Raw genomic sequence first — 19,676 nt, forward strand, 5'->3', positions numbered from 1 at the left:
TGTTCCAACATTTCCGGAATTCGGGCTGTAGATGTTACTACATAAAGCAAAATTTAGACCTCGGCAGAATGCTGTTTTCAGAATAAGCTAATCACAGAACAAGACAATCATACCTCAGAACAGTTGTGCAGCACTAGTGTCCAAACTGATGTCTTGGTCTCTGGTGCTAGTTCTTTTCTAACTTCTTTATCTGTATCCTCTTCTGTTTCTCACCCAAATCTAGGACAAGCTCGAGTCAGTTCTGGATGTTTCCCATCAGCAGATGGAGCAGTACCAGGATCAGCCCGCCCATGCGGAGAAGATTGCCTATCAACAGAAGCTGTTACGGGAGGACGTGGTTCACATTAGGGCGGACATCTCACAGGTGTCCACGGTGAGGACACATACTTGTGTTAATACACTCGCAGAAGACTCAAGAACATCCATGAAATACTAACATCACATTAAGCCAAAAATGAATGTGAATGCAACACTAATATCAGCTCATTGCACTCGTATTGAGGCTTGTTCTGTGTTAAACAGGAGATGGAGAACTCTTGGGCAGAGTACAGCCAATTGGAGAGAGATGTGGACAGACTGCGTTCAGCCCTTCAAGACCAGATGACCCACAGTGCTCTCTCTCAGGTCAGAACCAGAGAAAGAAGTAGAAAAATAAGACCCAGTCTTTCTTTACTCAAGCCCAAAATTGTATTTCAGCTTTTATCTCTTTAATGCGTGCTTCCAAACTAAAGTATCAATACTGTTTGAGCAGCAGAGTGTATCAGAAGACGTTAAACCGTGTCTGCCTCCTTTTCTATTCAGCATGCACCTCTCAGTCCGGTAATTGAATGAGAAAGAACAAAGTGATGAAAGAGATATGGAGCTCTCGGAGCCGGAGTGAAGATCTAATGTCAGTTTTTGATCAGCGTGATAGAGCCGTAAGAACAAGGCATACAGTGTCTAAGATTATTGATTTCTCAAGTGTTTGTGTGAGAGCACACACAGACACAGTCAATAAATTATGGCTTGTTCTGAAAATACAAATAAGAGAAAATACTATCCTTTCTTCAGTGCCCCTTTGAGCTCTAAATTTGCCTCTTAGAAAATCAAAGACAAGCCTTAGGGTTGTCATATTTTTTTTAAGAGTTATCGCAGTGGTATGAAGGTACTTCTGTTCTGTTCTACTCAAATTTTTAGCTTTTAGGTTCTGTTGAAAAAATTGTTCTTTATTATATTATATAATATGTACTATATTGTATTCTGACATGCTGAAATACAGACACTCATTTTTTATATTCTATATTGAGTGTAATAAAGAAAAATTTATGTATTCTCAAGCATAATGTTACATATATATATTCTGATTTTTATATAAATAATATTATATATGGTAAGAGTTTTTATACTAAGATTAACTTAATTTAGTTGTGTGTATATTTGTGTATCTAATAATATATTGAGTTTTTTTATATAATCACAGAATTATTTCCTATTTGACTAAATACATTACATTTACTTAAATACTGAAGTATGCATACTTGTATTCTGTTCCTTCCTTTTCCAGTCTCTCTTTTCAGTTTTAATCTGTTTTATTTAATTCTAAATGAATAAAAGCGATTATATTCTGTGCTACTGCAGCAGGAGAAATCTCAGCTAAGGAAGGAGCTGTGGCGGATCGAGGATGTGCTTGCAGGCCTGAGCTCCAGCAAAGCCAACTACAAAGTGACCATTGACTCTGTTCGGAATCCAGGTGAGAGCGGGCCCCTGCCTGCCATCACCCCCATGCACTGGAACACAGACCGAGGTACTGAGGTCAAACAGCACCACATGCAACTCTGCTTACTGCATACAGATGCAACTGATAATTGTACATATGTTTTTTTTGCCCATATGATATCAACGGGTGGAATATTTGCCTGACCCAGAGAGGAAACTCGTGCCTTCAGCATCATTGTCCGCAGTGCCTTCTCTCTTTGCAAGCCCATCCATGGGTGAACTGAAAGCTGCTCAGTCCAGCCCCCATCTCAGCCCAGTGCAGTCTACCCAGCAGCCCTTGCAGCTCTCACATACAGCACACAAGCCAAAATGGGTGAGTGATTGAAACAAAGTAATCAAGATACCCCTTCAGTTCATTTATCTGCATTTATGGACATTTCATGTTTACACATTGCAGCCTGAAGAAGACGCACCACCTAGACCCCCTCTCCCTCACCGCTACAGTCCAGACGAACACCCCCCGGCTGTGCCCCCTCTCCCCAAGGAGACCTCCGTCATCCGCCACACATCAGTCCGGGGCCTGAAACGACAGTCTGATGAGCGGAAGCGTGATCGTGAGATCGGGCAGTACCCTAATGAAGACCATAAGGTTTGTGCCACTCAGTCATACAGCAAGTTTTCATCTGAGTATATGGTAAAATGTCAATATAGTTCTGAGTTCTATTTCCCTGGGACCCTAGGTTGAGATACGAGCGTTCCTGAGTGAGCCTGAACTTCTGGCAGTTGGTGGCTTGAGCCGTGATAGTGGCTACCAAACTCTACCGAATAGAGGTACACACAGACCCGTACATGTCACAGAGACTCAAGTCCGCACTAGTGTACAACACTCGTTTGAAAAGTGGGATACAAGGTTTGGTTCATGTAAACCACAGTACAGTTTATTGATGACGTGAAAACAGTCCGCTAGTAAATTGCTAATTATTTTGTATGTTTACGTTGTAGCTTGTGGAGGCGCTTCCCAATTTCCGCCATTCCCAATGGGAGCAGAAATTTTGACAAATTCTTGCGAATGTTGAAATAATACAGTGAATTTAGCCTTAACATTACAAAGGACCCAAAAATGGTGCAAATATAGAATTTTCACCACTATCATTTTCTTCACAGAATACTGTTTAACACAATACTGTGCATAATTGCATAATTTGAGATGGAAATGATGCTGTGGTGAAAATGTTCATGACAGAATTTTCACTTGATGCACTGCTGTTCAAAATTTTGGGGTCAGTATGATTTTTTTTAAAGGTATTAATACTTTTATTCAGCAAGGACACATTCAGTTGATCAAAAGTGACAGTAAAAAATAAATTCAGTAAAATTTCAAATAAATGTTGTTTTTTTGGACTTTCATTTAGTTGAAGAATCCTAAAAAATATGCATCGCAGTTTCCACAAAAAATTAAGCAGCACAGCCATTTGCAACATTAATAATCAGAAATATTTATTTTCCCAAAATCTGAAAATTCGAATGATTTCTGGATCACTTGACACTGAATACTAAAGTAATGGCTGCTGACAATCCAGCTTGAAATCCTTCAGGGAATCTTAAGAAAATTTTTCTGTATTTTTGATCAAGTAAATGCAGCCTTGGTGAATATGGAGTTGGAGACTTCTTACAGACCCCAAACTTTTAAATGGTAGTCTGCATACTGCTGGGCATTGTTAGTAGACATATAGTATAAATATGTGTGCTTTAAGAGAGTCCACATGGCCAAAAGTGACCATACTGTAGTTGAAGAAACACCCAATTAAGCAAGTGTACCAAGTGTGAACGTGACATCAGGCTGCTCAGTGGGCAAAAGTTTACAATTAACCATGTTGTTTGAAAGTATGAACTCCCAGCTCGGAATTTTAGAAAGGATTTCCTAAGAAATCTATAAGATTTGTCTAATCCAGTTCGACTTCTGTTAGGCTTGACAAGCTCATCTTCAAGACTGAACCAGTCATCAAACATTTCATCGTTTGTGACCATCAGAAGAGGACTCACCACCACAAGCTTGAAGGTAGGAAGCCAAACAAGTCCTGAAAGTGTCTGTTGAGAGGCAGGGGGACATAAAGAGTCTGTCAAAGTTAGCTTTGGCAGAGCTTACAAACAGCAGGTTGATTAGATGCAGCAGGAGTACAAACCGCTGAGCACATGAAATAAAAGCAGCCAGTGTGGGCTTGGGCCAGACTGTACTTTATGAATGAATTACTGCGGTAGTGTTGCCATGCAGACTGTGAACACAGTGTGCGTCTCCCACCCCGATGGATTCATGCAGAAAATGTTAACAGAAATGAGCACAGCAGAGCTTCAAAATGAACTCTATTCCTGATACTTTAATTTTTCCTTCTGCCTCTCTCTTTCTGACTGACTGTTTTACACTCATTAATAATAACATACTTCATGCAAAAAAAAACAGTTTAATAACTGTTTGTTTGATAGCTATATATATATATGTATGTATATATATGTGTGTGTGTGTGTGTGTGTGTGTGTGTGTGTGTATATATATATATATATATATATATATATATATATATATATATATATATATATATATATATATATATATATATATATATAGCTAGCTATCAAACACACATTTATTAAAATAGACATTAATATATGAAGAGTTTATTTGCAAAAACAGATTTTAAAGTTTCAAAAATCAGGTTTTTTATTATCTTACTATGTTTTTATTGTGTTAGTTAGCTGTATTTTTTGTTATTTTTAACCTAATCAAACCCACCTCCAGTTTGATTGAGATTAATTGGAATGCAGTACTACATGCAAAAACTGTAAGTGAACAGCAAGAATATAGTAAAGACATAGACAGACATCTAGTGAATTTTGGTTGGGTCCTAGATGGTTGAGTCTTTTCTTTTTTCTTCTCCTTCTCCCTTTTGCAAATTGTTCACATTTCTCTCTTAGATTTTTCTCTCTCCACACTGTTCTTTGGTGCGGTTTGTTTCAGCATTATTAACACGTCCACTGGTGTCTCCTAGGAGAGACCAAAGAGTGCCTTGGAGCGGCTGTACTCTGGGGAGCCTGTGCAGCAGCGCGGCCGCATGAGCGCCGAAGAGCAGCTGGAGAGGATGAAGCGTCACCAAAAGGCTCTCGTACGGGAGCGCAAGAGGACGCTCAGCCAGGGCGAGCGGCAGGCATCTTCATCTCGTGCCTCCTCCTCCTCCACATCCAGACCCGTGTCTGCAGACCTGGGATCAGTACGTTAGAGCATAATGACACATTATCCTCCAGAGAGAACTATCGCCTTGACATAAATGCACATTCAGCTATTTACACTGTTTTAATGAAAAACTGTAAGATTTGGCGTTAATATGATCAGCATTTTAGTGAAGTAGTGTGTGCCGCAGGTAAGTATGTTGGAGGTGTTACAGAAGGAGATGTGAGAGTTTTTATTATATCTTGTTGGGCCACATGGATGGATTACAGAATAACAACAGATGGGAATTATGCTATTTGCCAATGAAAGACATGGACTAATGTGTTTAGAGGATTAATAAGGAAAGTTGATATGCTACTGATTCTCACACTTCATGTAGTTTCAAAATGTTTCAATGACTTGAGTGTTTAATTTTAACCTTTGGACATGGCTCCCATGTTCATCTGGGATAGTGAATCAAAGTAGTGTGCTTTTACTTGGTGGGTCTTCGAATAGGCAAAAGCCAACACTAACATTAAAATGCTCTTTTAACATCTCTATAACAATAACCTAATGCACTAAGTTATGGGAAACGGGGTCTGCTGTATTAGTGGGCTCATAAACTAAACTAAATTTCAAGCGCAAGCTCTCAAACCTTTTAGCTGTTCATCACTCAACTGCAATAATTATAGCATAACTGAAGTGTGAAACCAGACTCTATTGTGCTTACCTCACTCATTTATTCTTTTGTTTTACACTAATTCCGCCCAGTTTCACTATTCAGCTTTCTAATAACAAGTCTTTCAAACCCTACAGAATATTTTTCCCCCTGCAATTTGGGTCTGATTTGAGTGCACAGAATAAATGACATGATCATTTTATGTTTTTTTTTTTTTTTTAATTTACCAATTTAACTGTCATTCTACAAAACATGATTTTATAACTTTGTTTAGCTTGTCTGGCTTTTTTAAAATAAATGCTTTTATAATTTTACCAAAATGTATTGAATGTGTACACAATGAATGGCCTGGGTAATGTATGAATGACTTATATGTTTAGAATTGCATGTTTTTCTTTAATCACTTGTATGTTCATAATAATATAACAGTGGATTGTAGCGTAATTTGCAAAAAGAAAATCAATTGCACAGCTCTGCTTTCTTTGTCTTTTATGTAGCTTTTTGCGCATAAGAAAATAAACACTTTGCTAGTTAAAAAGTAAAAGAAGGCAATTGTTCTTTTTCTCTCTCCTGTGAATGTGAAACCACAGTTTATTTCACGAAACACTGGTTTATTTTCTTTTCAGTAAGCACAATAAAGCCTGGGAATGAAGCATGTAAATGAAGTCACAGATGGAGCATTTTATTTCGTCTTTCTTGGTTTGCAGGAGTGCTGTGCGCTACGGTTTGAGAGCTTGAACATGAGGCACTTCACGCACAATCAGTCCAATCACTTGTACATGGTACAGAGGTACAGGAGCGCACTGGGACAATATACCATTACGCTCAAGGTTGCAGTTTAACCCAGTTTTGTGTGTTGTTTATGTGCAGGGCTGTCCTCTTTAAAAAATGTATTTCATGTAAAGAATGAATGTCGGATGTAAGTTGATGTGTGGAGCACAGAGGTCATTTTGGCTGTAATATTCTGCCACAAAATCTGTCACATCTGTCCCAGTGTAACTGGAAATGTTATTCTACTCTTTACCTGTCCTGTAACTCAGGTGAAGACCATTTCAGAACCAAAATATTACATTTTCACGTCCTGAGTTGGATGTATGTGAGGTCTAGATTGGCCGTCTCAGGGCTGTGTGTGTTTGTGTGCCTTCAGTGGAGGAGAGAGCAGGACTTTGATTTGCAGCTTCTGGAGCGGTCCGTGCAGGGTGAAGAGAGACCAGTCGAGCACAAAGAGAGACAGCGGTCTCACTCAGACGAATGGCTCACCCTGAGCAGCACACCCATGAGAGAACTAGATCTGGAACCTCTGGACTACCAGCTGGATCTCAGCAAAGAGGTAACCCTACTGCTGGATAGTTCTAATGGATACTAATGGATGGTTCACCCAAAAAAAAAAGAAGATTCTGACATAATTTCCTTGTTGTGTGGAACAAAAGCCTCAGTCACCAAGTGCTTTTGCTTTATAGAGAAAAGATGCAATAAATGTTAATGTTGAGTGTGACAGTACTTAAAACACTGCCTAAAATCACATGAAAGAGAGTAAATTAAGACAGATTTTTCATTTTTGGTTGAACTATCCTGAGTTAATTTCATTTCATTTTATACAAACTGTAGGCTTTTTATTTCAAGAGAACAAAAAATTATCAAAATAAAGAAAATATTAAACTTAAATGACTGGACGTTAGATTTCAGAATTAAGTGATTGATGGTGTGTGTTTGGTCTCAATGCCTGTATAGCTGGCAAAGCCACAAAAGGTGGCCATCCCTGAGCGCTATGTGGACATGGATCCAGAGGAGCCCCTCAGCCCTCAGGAAATGGAGGCCAGACATCGTAAAGTGGAACGAATCAAGAGCATCCTGGCTAAGTCTAGGTACTGGCACATCAGTCTCATTTAACACAGCTGCTCTTATAGTCATCTTTATAGATGTTTTCTTGCCATTATATATACAACCATTCAGAAGTTTGGGGTTTGTAAGTATCATAATTTGATCAAAAATACTGTAAAAACGATATTGTGAAATATTATAACAATATTTGATATTTAAAAAGCGTTTAAAATGTAATTTATTTTTGTGATGGCCAAGCAGTCTTCAGTGTCACATTATCCTTCAAAAGTCATTCTGATATACTGATTTGGTGCTCAAGAATTATTTCTTATGTTGGAAATAGTTTTCAATTTAATGAACCATTACTAAATAAATATAAAGTATTAATTTATTTCTTTAAAAAAACACTTACTGATCCCAAAATGCTGAGAACATTTGTTACATTTTCTCTGAGAGTTTACTCAAATGTACCTATTTCTTGTGTGCATATAAGTGTCCAGAATATACCTCCTCCAGCAGCAGTAGACAAGCCGGTGCTGCCGGACATAGACTCGGCTCTACAGGAGCAAGAGAGAATCATCACCATGTCCTATGCCTTAGCATCAGAGGCCTCGCTCAAGAGCAAACAAGTGGCAGGTAAACTAACCAACAGCATTACTACCAACCTGAACTGATTCCTTAAATTCTTACTGATTGTTATTACTGATTCCTGAAATTATCTTGTTAATACACTCCATTTTCTGTGGAAGCGTATACGGTGTTTTACAAAACAGTCAAATCGCTGTAACTTATTGTAAAAAGTCATGTTAAATGGCAAGAGCAAGGACAGGGAGTTCAGTGTGCACAATGCATGTTAAGGCTAAGGACGCTGAAAGAGAGTCCCATAATAACATACAATCAACCGTTCACACCTGTATGGCTGCCAGAGCTCTATTTGAATAGATTAATTTCAGATAAGCTCTGCAGTACACCTTGGCAAGTTCAGATACTCTGAAAAGATCAAGGTAAATGTGAAGAAAACACTTCAGAAATTGTTATTTGTAATGCAAATCTGACAGTGTCAATAAAAGTTCCTAAATCATCACACTGACAACTACTGATTAACTGTGAACATAGGGAGAAACGGTCCACCCTGTTTCAAAATATCGGCATTGGAGGCGTGATGAGGAAGAAGAAAGAGCAAAGCCAAGCCTATCAGCCGCAACGTTAATAACTGAACATTATTCCTTATTAGCACAGATCTGACGAGTAAAGATGCTTGCTAATTGGGAGACATGCCGGATCTTTTAGGCTGGGAGGAATCTCTTGATGAGGCCATTTTTTTCAGAGCCGATCAATGACCCAGTTGAATATGTACTGGGGCTTGTTCACTCTGCATCCTGTGGCAGCACTTTGAACATATTTCTGAACTGGCATAAAAGCACACCATCGTTTCATCTTTACTTCTTACAGAGGCCTCACTCACTCTGCCAGGTCTAACCTTCAGACAGGGTGCAGCGTGTCTCTCTTATTCACACAGATTTACAGTCAATTCGTCCTGACGTGATGGATCATAATGTGTGAGGCTGGCGGTGTGGCATAGTCAACAATTATCACAGTGTTTCCATTGGAGAATATGTTAGAATACCTCATGTGAGGGATCTCATCTGTGAAGGCAGGTCAGGGTTTTGATCGCCCACAGCACCACTTTGAGCATTTATTTTGAGTTTATGAACGCAGACAGAAATCAACTAAAATAGTCAGAGCTGTGGCATGTTAGCAAATTTATTTAACACATCGAATTGTGGTGTTCATGTGGGTAGCACGCGCTGGCTTGAGACACTGCTTGATTCCACTAACCCTCTGTTTGTTTTTGTCTTGTCTGTTGTATGAATACAAATGGTAGATAAAGCCAGATGTAGCTAAAATTGATACCAGCCAGTCCAAACTGGTTTAGGTGGACTACCAGCTGGAGGAACCAAGGACATCCTGGTTAAAGCTGGTAGACCACCTTTGTTAAAGGAATAGTTGCCCAAAAGTGAAAATTTACTACTCACCCTCATATCGTTCCAAACCCTTATGACTTTATTTTCTAACATTTTGCCTATGGGCACTGAGGATTTCAGTCTTCAAAAAGTATGCAAAAACACCATCAAGGTGGTCTATGTGACTTGTGTGCTATATTCCTAATTTTCTGAAGTCATACGAAGAGCAGACCAAAGTCATTCAGTGAGCTGCTAACCACTGCAACTGGGTCATTGAGTCAGTGAGCTGAACTTGAATCATATCAGACCAGTTTTGTGAACTGGATTTTCTGATTCACTGAAAATAAATCACTGTTCGAAAGATTGGGCTTGTTAAGCTTTGGCATCTTTTTAAAAGTTTTTAGTCTATTATTCTCAATAAGACAATAAGACTCCACTTATTTGATTAGGAAAACAGTACAAACGAATATTGTGAAATATTATTACAATTTAAAGTAACTGTTTGCTATTTTATTATATATTTAAAATGTAATATATTTCTGTGATGGTATTTCTTAAGGCCTCCATGTGCTCATTAAATATTTCTTATTATTATTAATCATGGTTTTGTTTCTTTTTCTATAATTCTTTGATTAATAAAATTCAGAAGAACAGTATTAATTTAATTTTTAAAAGAGTGTCCAAGTCAAAAGTTGTTGTATTGCTACTGGTTTATTCCTCATATACAGCTATCTTATGCTTCAGATATAACAAATCATGAATATCGCTTTTATGATACTTTTATGGTGCTTTTCCTTCCTGTTTGAAAATAAAAAATGTTTAAAAGGCCCTTCTTTGTGTTACATTGAAGAATGGAAGTCATTCAGGTTTGGAATGGCATCCTTCTTTATATTAGGTGGCCTTAACTACTATGTACTTACATTTAAATTTGGTACAATTAACTTATTGTGTACATACATGTTTTTACATTTACTTATATTTAAAAAAAATCCCTGCATGTAATTATATTGTTACGTGTTTGCCCTTCTAGTTTCCTGTTTGCCCTTATTTGATTTTGTTCCGGTTCTCATTTGTCCAATCATAATTTAGTTCACCTGTGTTTATTAATCATCTCGTTTACTCCTTTGTTTCCTTTTCTTTATAAGCATTCAGTTTCATTGCAGTCTTTATCTGATCTCAGTTACATTTAGAGCGTGTGTTTTCCTCTATCCTGAGTTTACTATTAAATGTTACTTCTTATGAAACCTCCTGATGTCTCCAGCGCCTTCCTGCCTTGACACACAGTTACAGAAGATCGGACCAAGAAAACATGAATGAACGAGCCGAGTTCTTTGCCGTGGCTCGTGCGAGCCACGACCCATTCACTTACGCGAGGGCATTCGTGCCGCTCGCCCTCACCAGCTCCCTCAACGATGAAGTTCTCAATACACTGTTCCGGCTCGGGATCTCTTACTACCATCAAATGGAGCTCCCAGACACCTCCAACCTTAATTGGAAGGAGGCGGTCATCTGGTGTCTGGAGAGTCTCCGATCCTGAGCCGGAATCCCATCCATGGCTCCCTCATGTCCACCGCCGTTCGCGGCCGCCACAAGCCCACCGCCGTCCGCGACCAACGCAAGACTGCCGCCTGTGGCCAACGCAAGCCCGCCTGTAGAGAGTATGGCAAGCCCTTCTTGCAGAAAGTATGGCAAGCCCGCCTATAGAGAGTATGGCAAGCCCTCCGACAGAAAGTATGGCAAGCCCACCTATAGAGAGTATGGCAAGCCCACCGACACTTGGTCCAACGCTACTGGATATGGCGCCACCGTTGGAGTTTGCTGCGCCCATCCTAACCCCAGAATCTCCCTCACCTCCGCTGGTTCCGTCCAGCCTTTCTCCATCTCCTTCGCCTCTGCTGGTCCCGTCCAGCCCTCCATATCCTGAGTTCCCCAAGTCGGCCAGCTTCACTCCTCACAACTGCCCTCCAGTGCCTGCTCCTCGCAAGTGCCCTCCAATGCCTGCTCCTCGCAAACACCCTCCAGTGCCTGCTCCTCGCAAGCGCCCTCCAGTGCCAGCTCCTAGCAAGAGCCCTCTTATGTCTCCGCTGGTCCCGTCCAGCTCTCCGTCGCCTCCTATGTCTCTGCTGGTCCCGTCCAGCTCTCCTTCGTCTCCTATGTCTCTGCTGGTCCCGTCCAGTTCCGTGCTTCCAGAGCACCCCCAAGTGTCCGCGCTTCCAGAGCGCCCCCAAGAGTCTGCGCCTTCCGAGCGCCCTACAGAGCCCTACAAGGCCACGGACTCCCGGATCCGCCATGGTCTCCCGCGTCCCCGGATCCGCCTTGGCCTCCCGAGTCCCCTGATCCGCCTTGGCCTCCCGAGTCTCCTGTCCTGCCATGGCTACCCGAGTCCCCAGATCCACCATGGCTCCCGGATTCTCCTGATCCGCCCTGGAGACTTCCCTTGTCTCCGTCCTGCTCTGGCCCTGCTCCAGCCTCCAGGGCACCCGCCCCCCCCTCCTCCCCGGTAGAACTTCTGTTGTTTGGCGATATGTTACTTGTTTGCCCTTCTAGTTTTCTGTTTGCCCTTATTTGGTTTTGTTCTGGTTCTCATGAGTTCATTTGTCTAATCATCATTTAGTTCACCTGTGTTTATTAATCATCTTGTTTACTCCTTTGTTTCCTGTTCTTTATAAGCATTCAGTTTCATTGCAGTCTTTGTCCGATCTCAGTTACATTTAGAGCGTGTGTTTTCCTCTATCCTGAGTTTACTATTAAATGTTACTTCTTATGAAGCCTCCTGATGTCTCCAGCGCCTTCCTGCCTTGACACACCGTTATATATATCTGTAATTACTTTTATAGTTACACTGCTGACCCATCCCTTACACGTTAACCCATCCTTAAACCTACCCATACCAAACCTGTCCCTAACCTTACCCGTATACCACCTCAATAGCAGCAAAAGTGTTTCACAATACAATACAAACACAATAAGTACATTAAGTACTTATTGTAGTTAAGGCCACCTAATATAAAGTGGTAAATATAAATACAATTTATTAATTTTTTTAATTGTTATTACTGATTCCTGATTAAGTTTGACTACCTTGATGTCGCTCTTGTAGTTATGTACTCACAAATAGCACTTTGTGGTGTGTAGTTGCAATTAACTGTGCCACTAGCTCCCTGTGTGTCACTACACTTCTCTGTTCCTGTTTCTGCTTCAGCCTCACCACCGGTTAACAGTCCCACCTCACTCCCTCAACCTCCACCACCTCCTCCTCTTCCTCCCCCTGCTCCTGTTGCCGTCTCTATGGCTCAGTCTGCTCCCCCTCCCCTGAGCAATGGATTTCACTACACCTTTGTCTAATCAGAGAAAAACAAAGTAAGAACTAACTGCTAGTGCTAACCATTTAGCACGCAAATGTGCTTTTGCTAATTGTTCCCTGTGTGTTTTGGCACCTTTTCTGTCTGCATGCTGCATGATTGTGCTTCATCAGGGCTTGTGCTGTAGTATTTAGTAACTTCATGAGTAGTGTAGATTGGCCCCCCTCTAACAACTGCCTCCACATCTGGAGATGGAGAGGTGTGTGAATTGTGTGCAAATTGGCTTTTTGTGTGCCAATAAGCCTAAAAAGCCATAAACAAATGCTGTCTTTTGTGAATTGTTTGTAATTAACAAAGACTCAGGGCATCGCTAAGGCAGCACATGCTGTTGTGTTGCCAAACACCACTTGCTTTGCCATCTGTAATCTGCAAAGAGCTTTAGAGTTTTGATGTCTGTGACTCACTGAAATAAACAGCAGAATGACTGCGAGGGTTTTGTGGGGGAAAGAAAGGAAAAGCATGACCCTTCGTCTTTCTCCAAAGCTATTTTAGTGCAGTTCATGAAAAAGAGCATGACCTCCACCTGCATTGTGTGTTCTGCTTATCAGCATGCCCCAAATCAGTGAACTGCCATGATTTCCCATTTGATACATGCTAATTATGAGCTATTATATGCAGTTTATGAGGCACTGTCCACAAATACATTACACTTTTGTGTCCCATTCGGTCTTAAAAGCAAATTTTTTTTGTTTGTTTGTCATGAATTTTATATTATAAACCATTATCTAACATGTAAATAAACCCAGCATGAAGAGTTAGCCAGTTTTACCTTAGAAGTCTTGATCCTGGTTATGGTTTTAGACTACATATTATTTTGATGTCCCGGAAAAAAAAAAAAAATACTATATTGTGACTATATTGTATAAGTAAACTGAATTACAGATCTCCTACTGAGTGACAGTACATTACTGTATAAATAGGAATAATAATATAAAACAATACAAATTGAAAAAAATAAAACATTCTTGCTTTAAAATAACAAAATCATTAGTGTTTTAAACTATATTCAGACATGCCCCAAATATCACAAAAATTTAATTGAATAGAAAATAGAAAGCAATATTTAGTTTGACCCACTGAGGTAAAAAAAAAAATATATATATTTTAAAGATTTTTTTTGTACCGTACTCTGTTGGACAGTGACGTGATTATATTATACTATATGAAAGATTTGAGTCAGTGCATAATTTTTCATTTTACATGTTTATTAGCCAATCCATTTAATCACTGAATGCCTGAGCTGGCTGTGTTATTCTGCTGTTTCAGCAGCATTTGTATGAAAGTGAGCTGCAAGCTGCATGTGTCATGCACATGCATGTGTTAAAGTGTGTTTAACTCAGCATTTTCTCTATGTAACATGCTGCACAGAGAGGAGGGTGGAGAGTGTTTACCTGTCTACTATTTAGTAAGGTAATTCTTGGGTTATAAAAAAAAATTTGGCAGTTGAGTTGAAGAGACTACACTGGGTAACTGGGTAAAAAAAGTGGTGTCGAAACAATTTTGCTAGTAAATTGCTTGTAAAAGTAATTACAAAGAAGAAAGTAACAGTAAATTAAATGAGAAATAGTCTTTAAAATCTTGCAGTGTAGGTATGGGTTATGCACCGTATGGGTTTTAATTAACTTTTTTTCTGTTTTAGCACTGAAGAATGTATTACTTTTGTACACTCTTATGTGTTGGTCTTTTACTTCAGTGTATTGTATTGTTTTGCTTAATTTCTTCACATTTCACATCTCTCGCTCTTTATCTCTTTTCCAGCCAAAGCTGTGTCTGGATATTGAGGTGCTGTCACAAACCCCACTAGTGGTGGACAAACATAAACTCAGCTTATCGAATCACATCGCTCACATTTAGAGATGATGTTAGCGCACTTTTGGACTCACATGGGAACTCACTTCTGAAATGCTTTTTTGTAGAGCTATTATTTGATATGGACTTCTTGCTGTGGAAACTGCTGTGCATATGCTGTACAAAATCTAACCATGATAACCCAGATATAGAGAGCCATTTTATACTGTAATACATTACTGCACTTTTAATATGCACCGTATTGTAGAGAACATTCAAAGCTCATGTTTTACTTCTCAAGTCAAGACAGATGTTTGGATGGAGTTCAGTTTGAAAACAACGGTAATGTAATGGCTAAAAAAGTATTATACATGTGTAACGCATTATGAACATGAAGGGTACAAAAATGTCATGTCGATTGTATTTTGTCAATTCAGATGATATTCTTACACCAAATCACTTGAAATATTATTTTTATGTATGCAGCACTGCCAGTTTCCAGTTAGCTTGCCAAATGCATTTTATTTTTGTTGACAAAGTTAAGGAAAAAATAACATGAAATAATATTTTCAGATAGGATTTGTGGGGAGGGGGTTGAGGAGGGAAATACCACATACTTTTTAAAAAGAAACTGTAAATATTAAAGATATTAACAAGCTTTTTGTCTTTTATTGTGTTTGTGTTTTCAAAAGAATGAAGGAAAGAGAGAAAAGAATTTCAAGTTTTTCAGCTTCAGAAGAAAAATGATGTCAAATAAGGAATTTATGAAATGATTTGGAGGTTTTACATTTGCATCGCATTAGAAGCAGTCGTCAACTTCAGTCTCACAAAGTAATTCGAAATTACACATTTTGTGAATATTTTCTGATCTCACCTTGTGTTTTATTCCTTCCATACATATTCAGTTAAAAGAATAAGAATAAAAGAATAAAGTATAAGGACATGAAGAGAACCTCATTTCGAAATTCCTTTTCCACGTATATTCCGTAACAACCTCTTATTTTTTATATGGAACAAAGGTTTTTGCCCATAAATGTGAAATGTGCTCTTGTCATTGCTTCAAGGATTTCCTTTCAAATGTGCATTAAGTGTTTTGACCTCTTTAAGTTGTAAGACGTTATAAAGATAAAGGATTTTAATTTCACTCAGCTTTTTACATTTTTTTGATCTGCATTTAATGTATGTGTCTATACACACGCGCACACACACGCATACTTAAATACCCGTACCTGTACACATCTTTCTACATTATTATATTTAATATAATAAAAACTAATTATATATTTAATATATTCAACATTTAATAGATTATGCATTTTAAGATATTTATATACTGTATTCACACACACACACACACACACACACACATATATATATATATATATATTAAATGCTGACCAAAAAAGTACATATAAGAGTGCTTTTTTGTTTTGCACATTTTGCTGACTGATTCAATGGCAATTTGGTTTATCTGTTAGTGAGTCAGTACAAAAACCACAGCAATTAAAAAGCATCCTTTACATAATCGTGATTATCATTGTACCTGCAAAGGACATTTCCTAAGATGCTCTTGATTGGACTTTTTTAAGTCGTTGTGTGAGTGGGTCTGCACGGCTGTTAGGATACTTTGTGTTGCAGCCCTCAAATGAGATCTTTATCTGTAATTGGAGAGTAATTACAGTCTCTCCACTGCTGTATCTTGTTCTTTGAAAGCACCTGTGAGACATGCTGCTCCTCCCATAGCTCCACAGCAGGAGCTGCCACATCTCACTGCATCTGATTAGAAGAAGTGAGAGGTGGGCTATACTGTGTGTGTGTGTGCGCGCGCGCATTAGCGAGCCTGGTGGGCATGAGTTTGATCACATCTGCATTTCTGCTTATTTTGCGATAAGCGGGCTGTTTTTCCTCCTCCAGCAGAAATCCACCCAAGACCATCCACAGAGAATTGTGGCATTTCCATTTATTGATGTTTGGCTGCTATTTCATATACATTTGTTATTCCGCACTCTGGATTTCAAAGAGAATAAGAAAAAACCCATTATGCAAATTCTGTCCTGTTCTGTTAAATGCACTGAATGTCTCAGGCACTAATGCGGCACAAAATATTTCACCCTCGTTCAAAGAAGTTTAAAGACACAAATGTATGTACGCCTACAACTGTATTTAGATGCTTTGTCGTCCAAGGCTTCTACGACATTGAGTGTTTGAAAAACATTGAACCTTTGTTGAATCCAATTGATTTGAGTGTCTACTGCGTTATTCTATATCAAAGTTGTGGCGCGTCGCAGGTCCTATTGTGTCCGCGATGTAATTCAGTTCTTGGATGAATACGTGGTTATTTAGCATAGAATAGAAGTTCCTTGGAAATGCAGAAGGAATGCTGTATTTAAAGTTGAATAATATAAATGTCCTTCGTTTGAATGAATGAATGAATGAATGATAGATAGATTGAAGAGATTGAAGGGGAAAAAAAATATTGCTCTTTATTCACCGCCCAACCAAATGTGATAACTCTCAGGAGGATTGTGGGGATTTTCAGCAATAATGTCCATGGCAAGAGCTGTAGTCTATGCCAAGAATCATTTACAAATATGCAGTTGAGTATAGACTATTTGTCAATATTGACATGAATCTGGGTGGTGTTCTCTCCACAGGACTACTCCAAATGCTCTCTGGTGAATTGGAGGCGACTGTTTACTAAATGTCTAGAAGTGACTGAATTAATTAGTGTTAAACTGTGTGCAGCATTTCTCCACGAGTCTCCGTAAATTTGTCAAAACATGATGTGTTTTGGAGTGGCTCAATGATTCCATTCTGTAAATGGCCACCTGTTTCAAAATGAAATATGAGCGGCCGGAGCGATTTTGAACTATTCCGACCTTGTCTTAGGAATGAAAGCTATGTTGACCCTGGAGTTTGACAGCTTGACAAAAAGCTCTGTTCTTTGCTTTCTTGAATCGAGCCTGACAAAGCTCCAGTCGCAGAGAGAAAACTGCTGTTCAGCTGTGGAATAAACAGAGATAAAACAGTGCACAAAGAAAGCCAAGAGCATTTAGCAGCGAAACACTACAGATGGCCCCTGTAAGGTCAAAGGCACAATACAATCCATGAACATGTGTAGACGCAACCATGCTGTTAAGTTTGCACAAAATTAGGCCTGGTTTTGCAGTACTCTGATTTTGCATCAATTTAATGTCCTTGCTAAATAACATTTTTTTTTCTTTTGTGGAATGGTATCATCATGCATATTGTAGTGGGTAAATATCAAACTTGAGGTGTTCAATCATTCTCTTGCACACATGGTAACATGTAACTGATACATATAAAGTATTTTATTGAGGAGGGATTGATGTTCTGAGAACTTGTGTGAGGATGAAGAATCCCTGTCTGGTGTCTCTGAACTAGTTTCAGTTTCTCTCCAGTCCCTGAAGCCCCTCCAGACTGTGGAATGGGTCACGCTGTAGCCAAACCTGTATGGATGCCTAGGAGCATATTGAATTGGACAAGCTGCCACATTACACATCCAAGGCGAGTAGCATATGCCCATTAATGATTTCCATGCACCTGCTCTTCACTCAATCATTTTCTTCCCATTAGACGTAACTGCAATATCCATTGCGTGCACCCAACAAACCAGCTACTGTATGAAATCACAAATTCACTCCTCTCTGGATCCAGCCACGTCTCTTCGGGCGCTAATAATTCAAAGGCACACAATTACTGTGTTTTAAGACTTCGTGTTGTCTTGACATGGCGTTCCCAACACTGCAGGGATTCTCATAACGCCTGCATCTGACTTATGCATTCACCTAAGGGAGGCTGAGATTCTAATACAAAAGGTACTTTGAATCCAAAATGGTATCTTATGCTCTTTTATCACCATTGATTTACTATCTATATTTTCGGAGAGAGATGCTGAATAATTGAGGAGGTCGGCTCAACATCATTCAGTGTTCTTTTATACACATTCCTGCATATCTAACAGAAGAATAGATAAAACTAGAACAGAATGTAGGCGGATAATACCTCCGAGTCTCGCCACAGCTTCAGTAGTACAGCAGAGCAAAGATTTACCCGCGCTCTAAAATGTCAAGCCGTCTTTGTTTGTTCTCAACAATAAAGATGTTAATATTCACCGAGACTAACGTCTTGGTTTTCTGATTCAAACAAGCGAACAAGATGAGAGAGAAAACAGACAAACGATTACTCCTGCATGTGTAAAAAGTGCTTTGCGCAACAAAGCAATGAGACATTTTCCCTAAATGCCCAGCATTTACAATACCTACAGTGAATTGGGCTTTTTGTAAACATAAATGAGGTAAATGTCCTTGGGCTTTGCAGTTGATCCAACAGTTCTTTTAACTTCAGGAAGCCTTTTTGCTGCACCTCTCACATCAAATTAAAGCAAAGCACTGTCTCAAGGCAGAAAAACACAACACTTTGGCTTAATTTTCTTGTTGTGTTTGTGAAACCTGCCAATGAATCATTGATGAAACCATTTAATGAGGCTCACCTAAAGCTTCTAGTGTTCTGCACCAGCTCTGCGCTACACGTTTCTTAAGGGGGTTTTCAGATGGGATAGGATGGGAAGTTCATGTGCATATTTACCCTCCATTAACAAAGACTCCGAGTTGCTGTATTGAAAATTGTCTTCCAGGGTCAGTATTAAAAGCCTTTGCTTTAAAGTTAACTTCAGTTTCAAAAAGCACAATTAAGAAATAGTTGTCTAATTTGACCAGAAATTTTCTGTTATTGCTGTGTTTGAACCTTGAATCTGCATTTGTCAGATCAGAAACACAGGGCAAGTTGATTTGTCCCAATGTAAAACTTAGATGAAGTCTTGCACCATTGGTGTTTGATCAAAGTCGGATCAAATTCGAAAGTCTCGACAGGGGATCTGGGACTCTGTCATTTAGATTTGCATATATGTAGATTTACACTAATTGGAAAGAACATATTCATAAATCATCCTAGAGTAAAGAAGCCGAAGCCCTCAGTCATGATGCAATTAAGAGCATGTAGCTTTCTTCCATTTAAACATTTAATCAATCAACTGTTCCTTGTTAACTTAAAAGGAAATATAAATGATAATACTAATAAAAACTCTGATGAAATATAGAGTGACAAGTGATATTTAGGTCAGCAAATGAGAACAGAGCGTCCCA

At 39.1% G+C, this 19,676-nt stretch overlaps 1 protein-coding gene across 8 annotated transcripts in view; it reads left to right on the plus strand.

Moving 5' to 3' along the window:
- Positions 1 to 15,170, plus strand: part of LOC306877896 (pleckstrin homology domain-containing family A member 7-like) — a 106,752-nt gene extending 91,582 nt beyond the window's left edge. For 5 of the 8 annotated variants that reach the window (XM_079429915.1, XM_079429916.1, XM_079429919.1 and 2 more), the window contains 12 exons: positions 224 to 373; positions 523 to 624; positions 1,618 to 1,783; positions 1,905 to 2,068; positions 2,153 to 2,344; positions 2,436 to 2,526; positions 3,663 to 3,754; positions 4,740 to 4,958; positions 6,724 to 6,906; positions 7,308 to 7,441; positions 7,891 to 8,033; positions 12,564 to 12,791. In XM_079429915.1, coding sequence (XP_079286041.1) covers positions 224 to 373; positions 523 to 624; positions 1,618 to 1,783; positions 1,905 to 2,068; positions 2,153 to 2,344; positions 2,436 to 2,526; positions 3,663 to 3,754; positions 4,740 to 4,958; positions 6,724 to 6,906; positions 7,308 to 7,441; positions 7,891 to 8,033; positions 12,564 to 12,706 — 1,779 coding nt within the window. In that variant the 3' untranslated portion in view covers positions 12,707 to 12,791. Of the gene's footprint in view, positions 1 to 223; positions 374 to 522; positions 625 to 1,617; positions 1,784 to 1,904; positions 2,069 to 2,152; positions 2,345 to 2,435; positions 2,527 to 3,662; positions 3,755 to 4,739; positions 4,959 to 6,723; positions 6,907 to 7,307; positions 7,442 to 7,890; positions 8,034 to 12,563; positions 12,792 to 14,481 lie in introns of those variants that run through there. The other 3 variants (XM_079429917.1, XM_079429918.1, XM_079429921.1) reach the window with 1 other exon arrangement.
- The last annotated feature ends 4,506 nt before the right edge of the window (positions 15,171 to 19,676 follow it).

This window comes from Barbus barbus, assembly GCF_936440315.1.
Source record: "Barbus barbus genome assembly, chromosome: 2".
Lineage (NCBI taxonomy): Eukaryota > Metazoa > Chordata > Actinopteri > Cypriniformes > Cyprinidae > Barbus > Barbus barbus.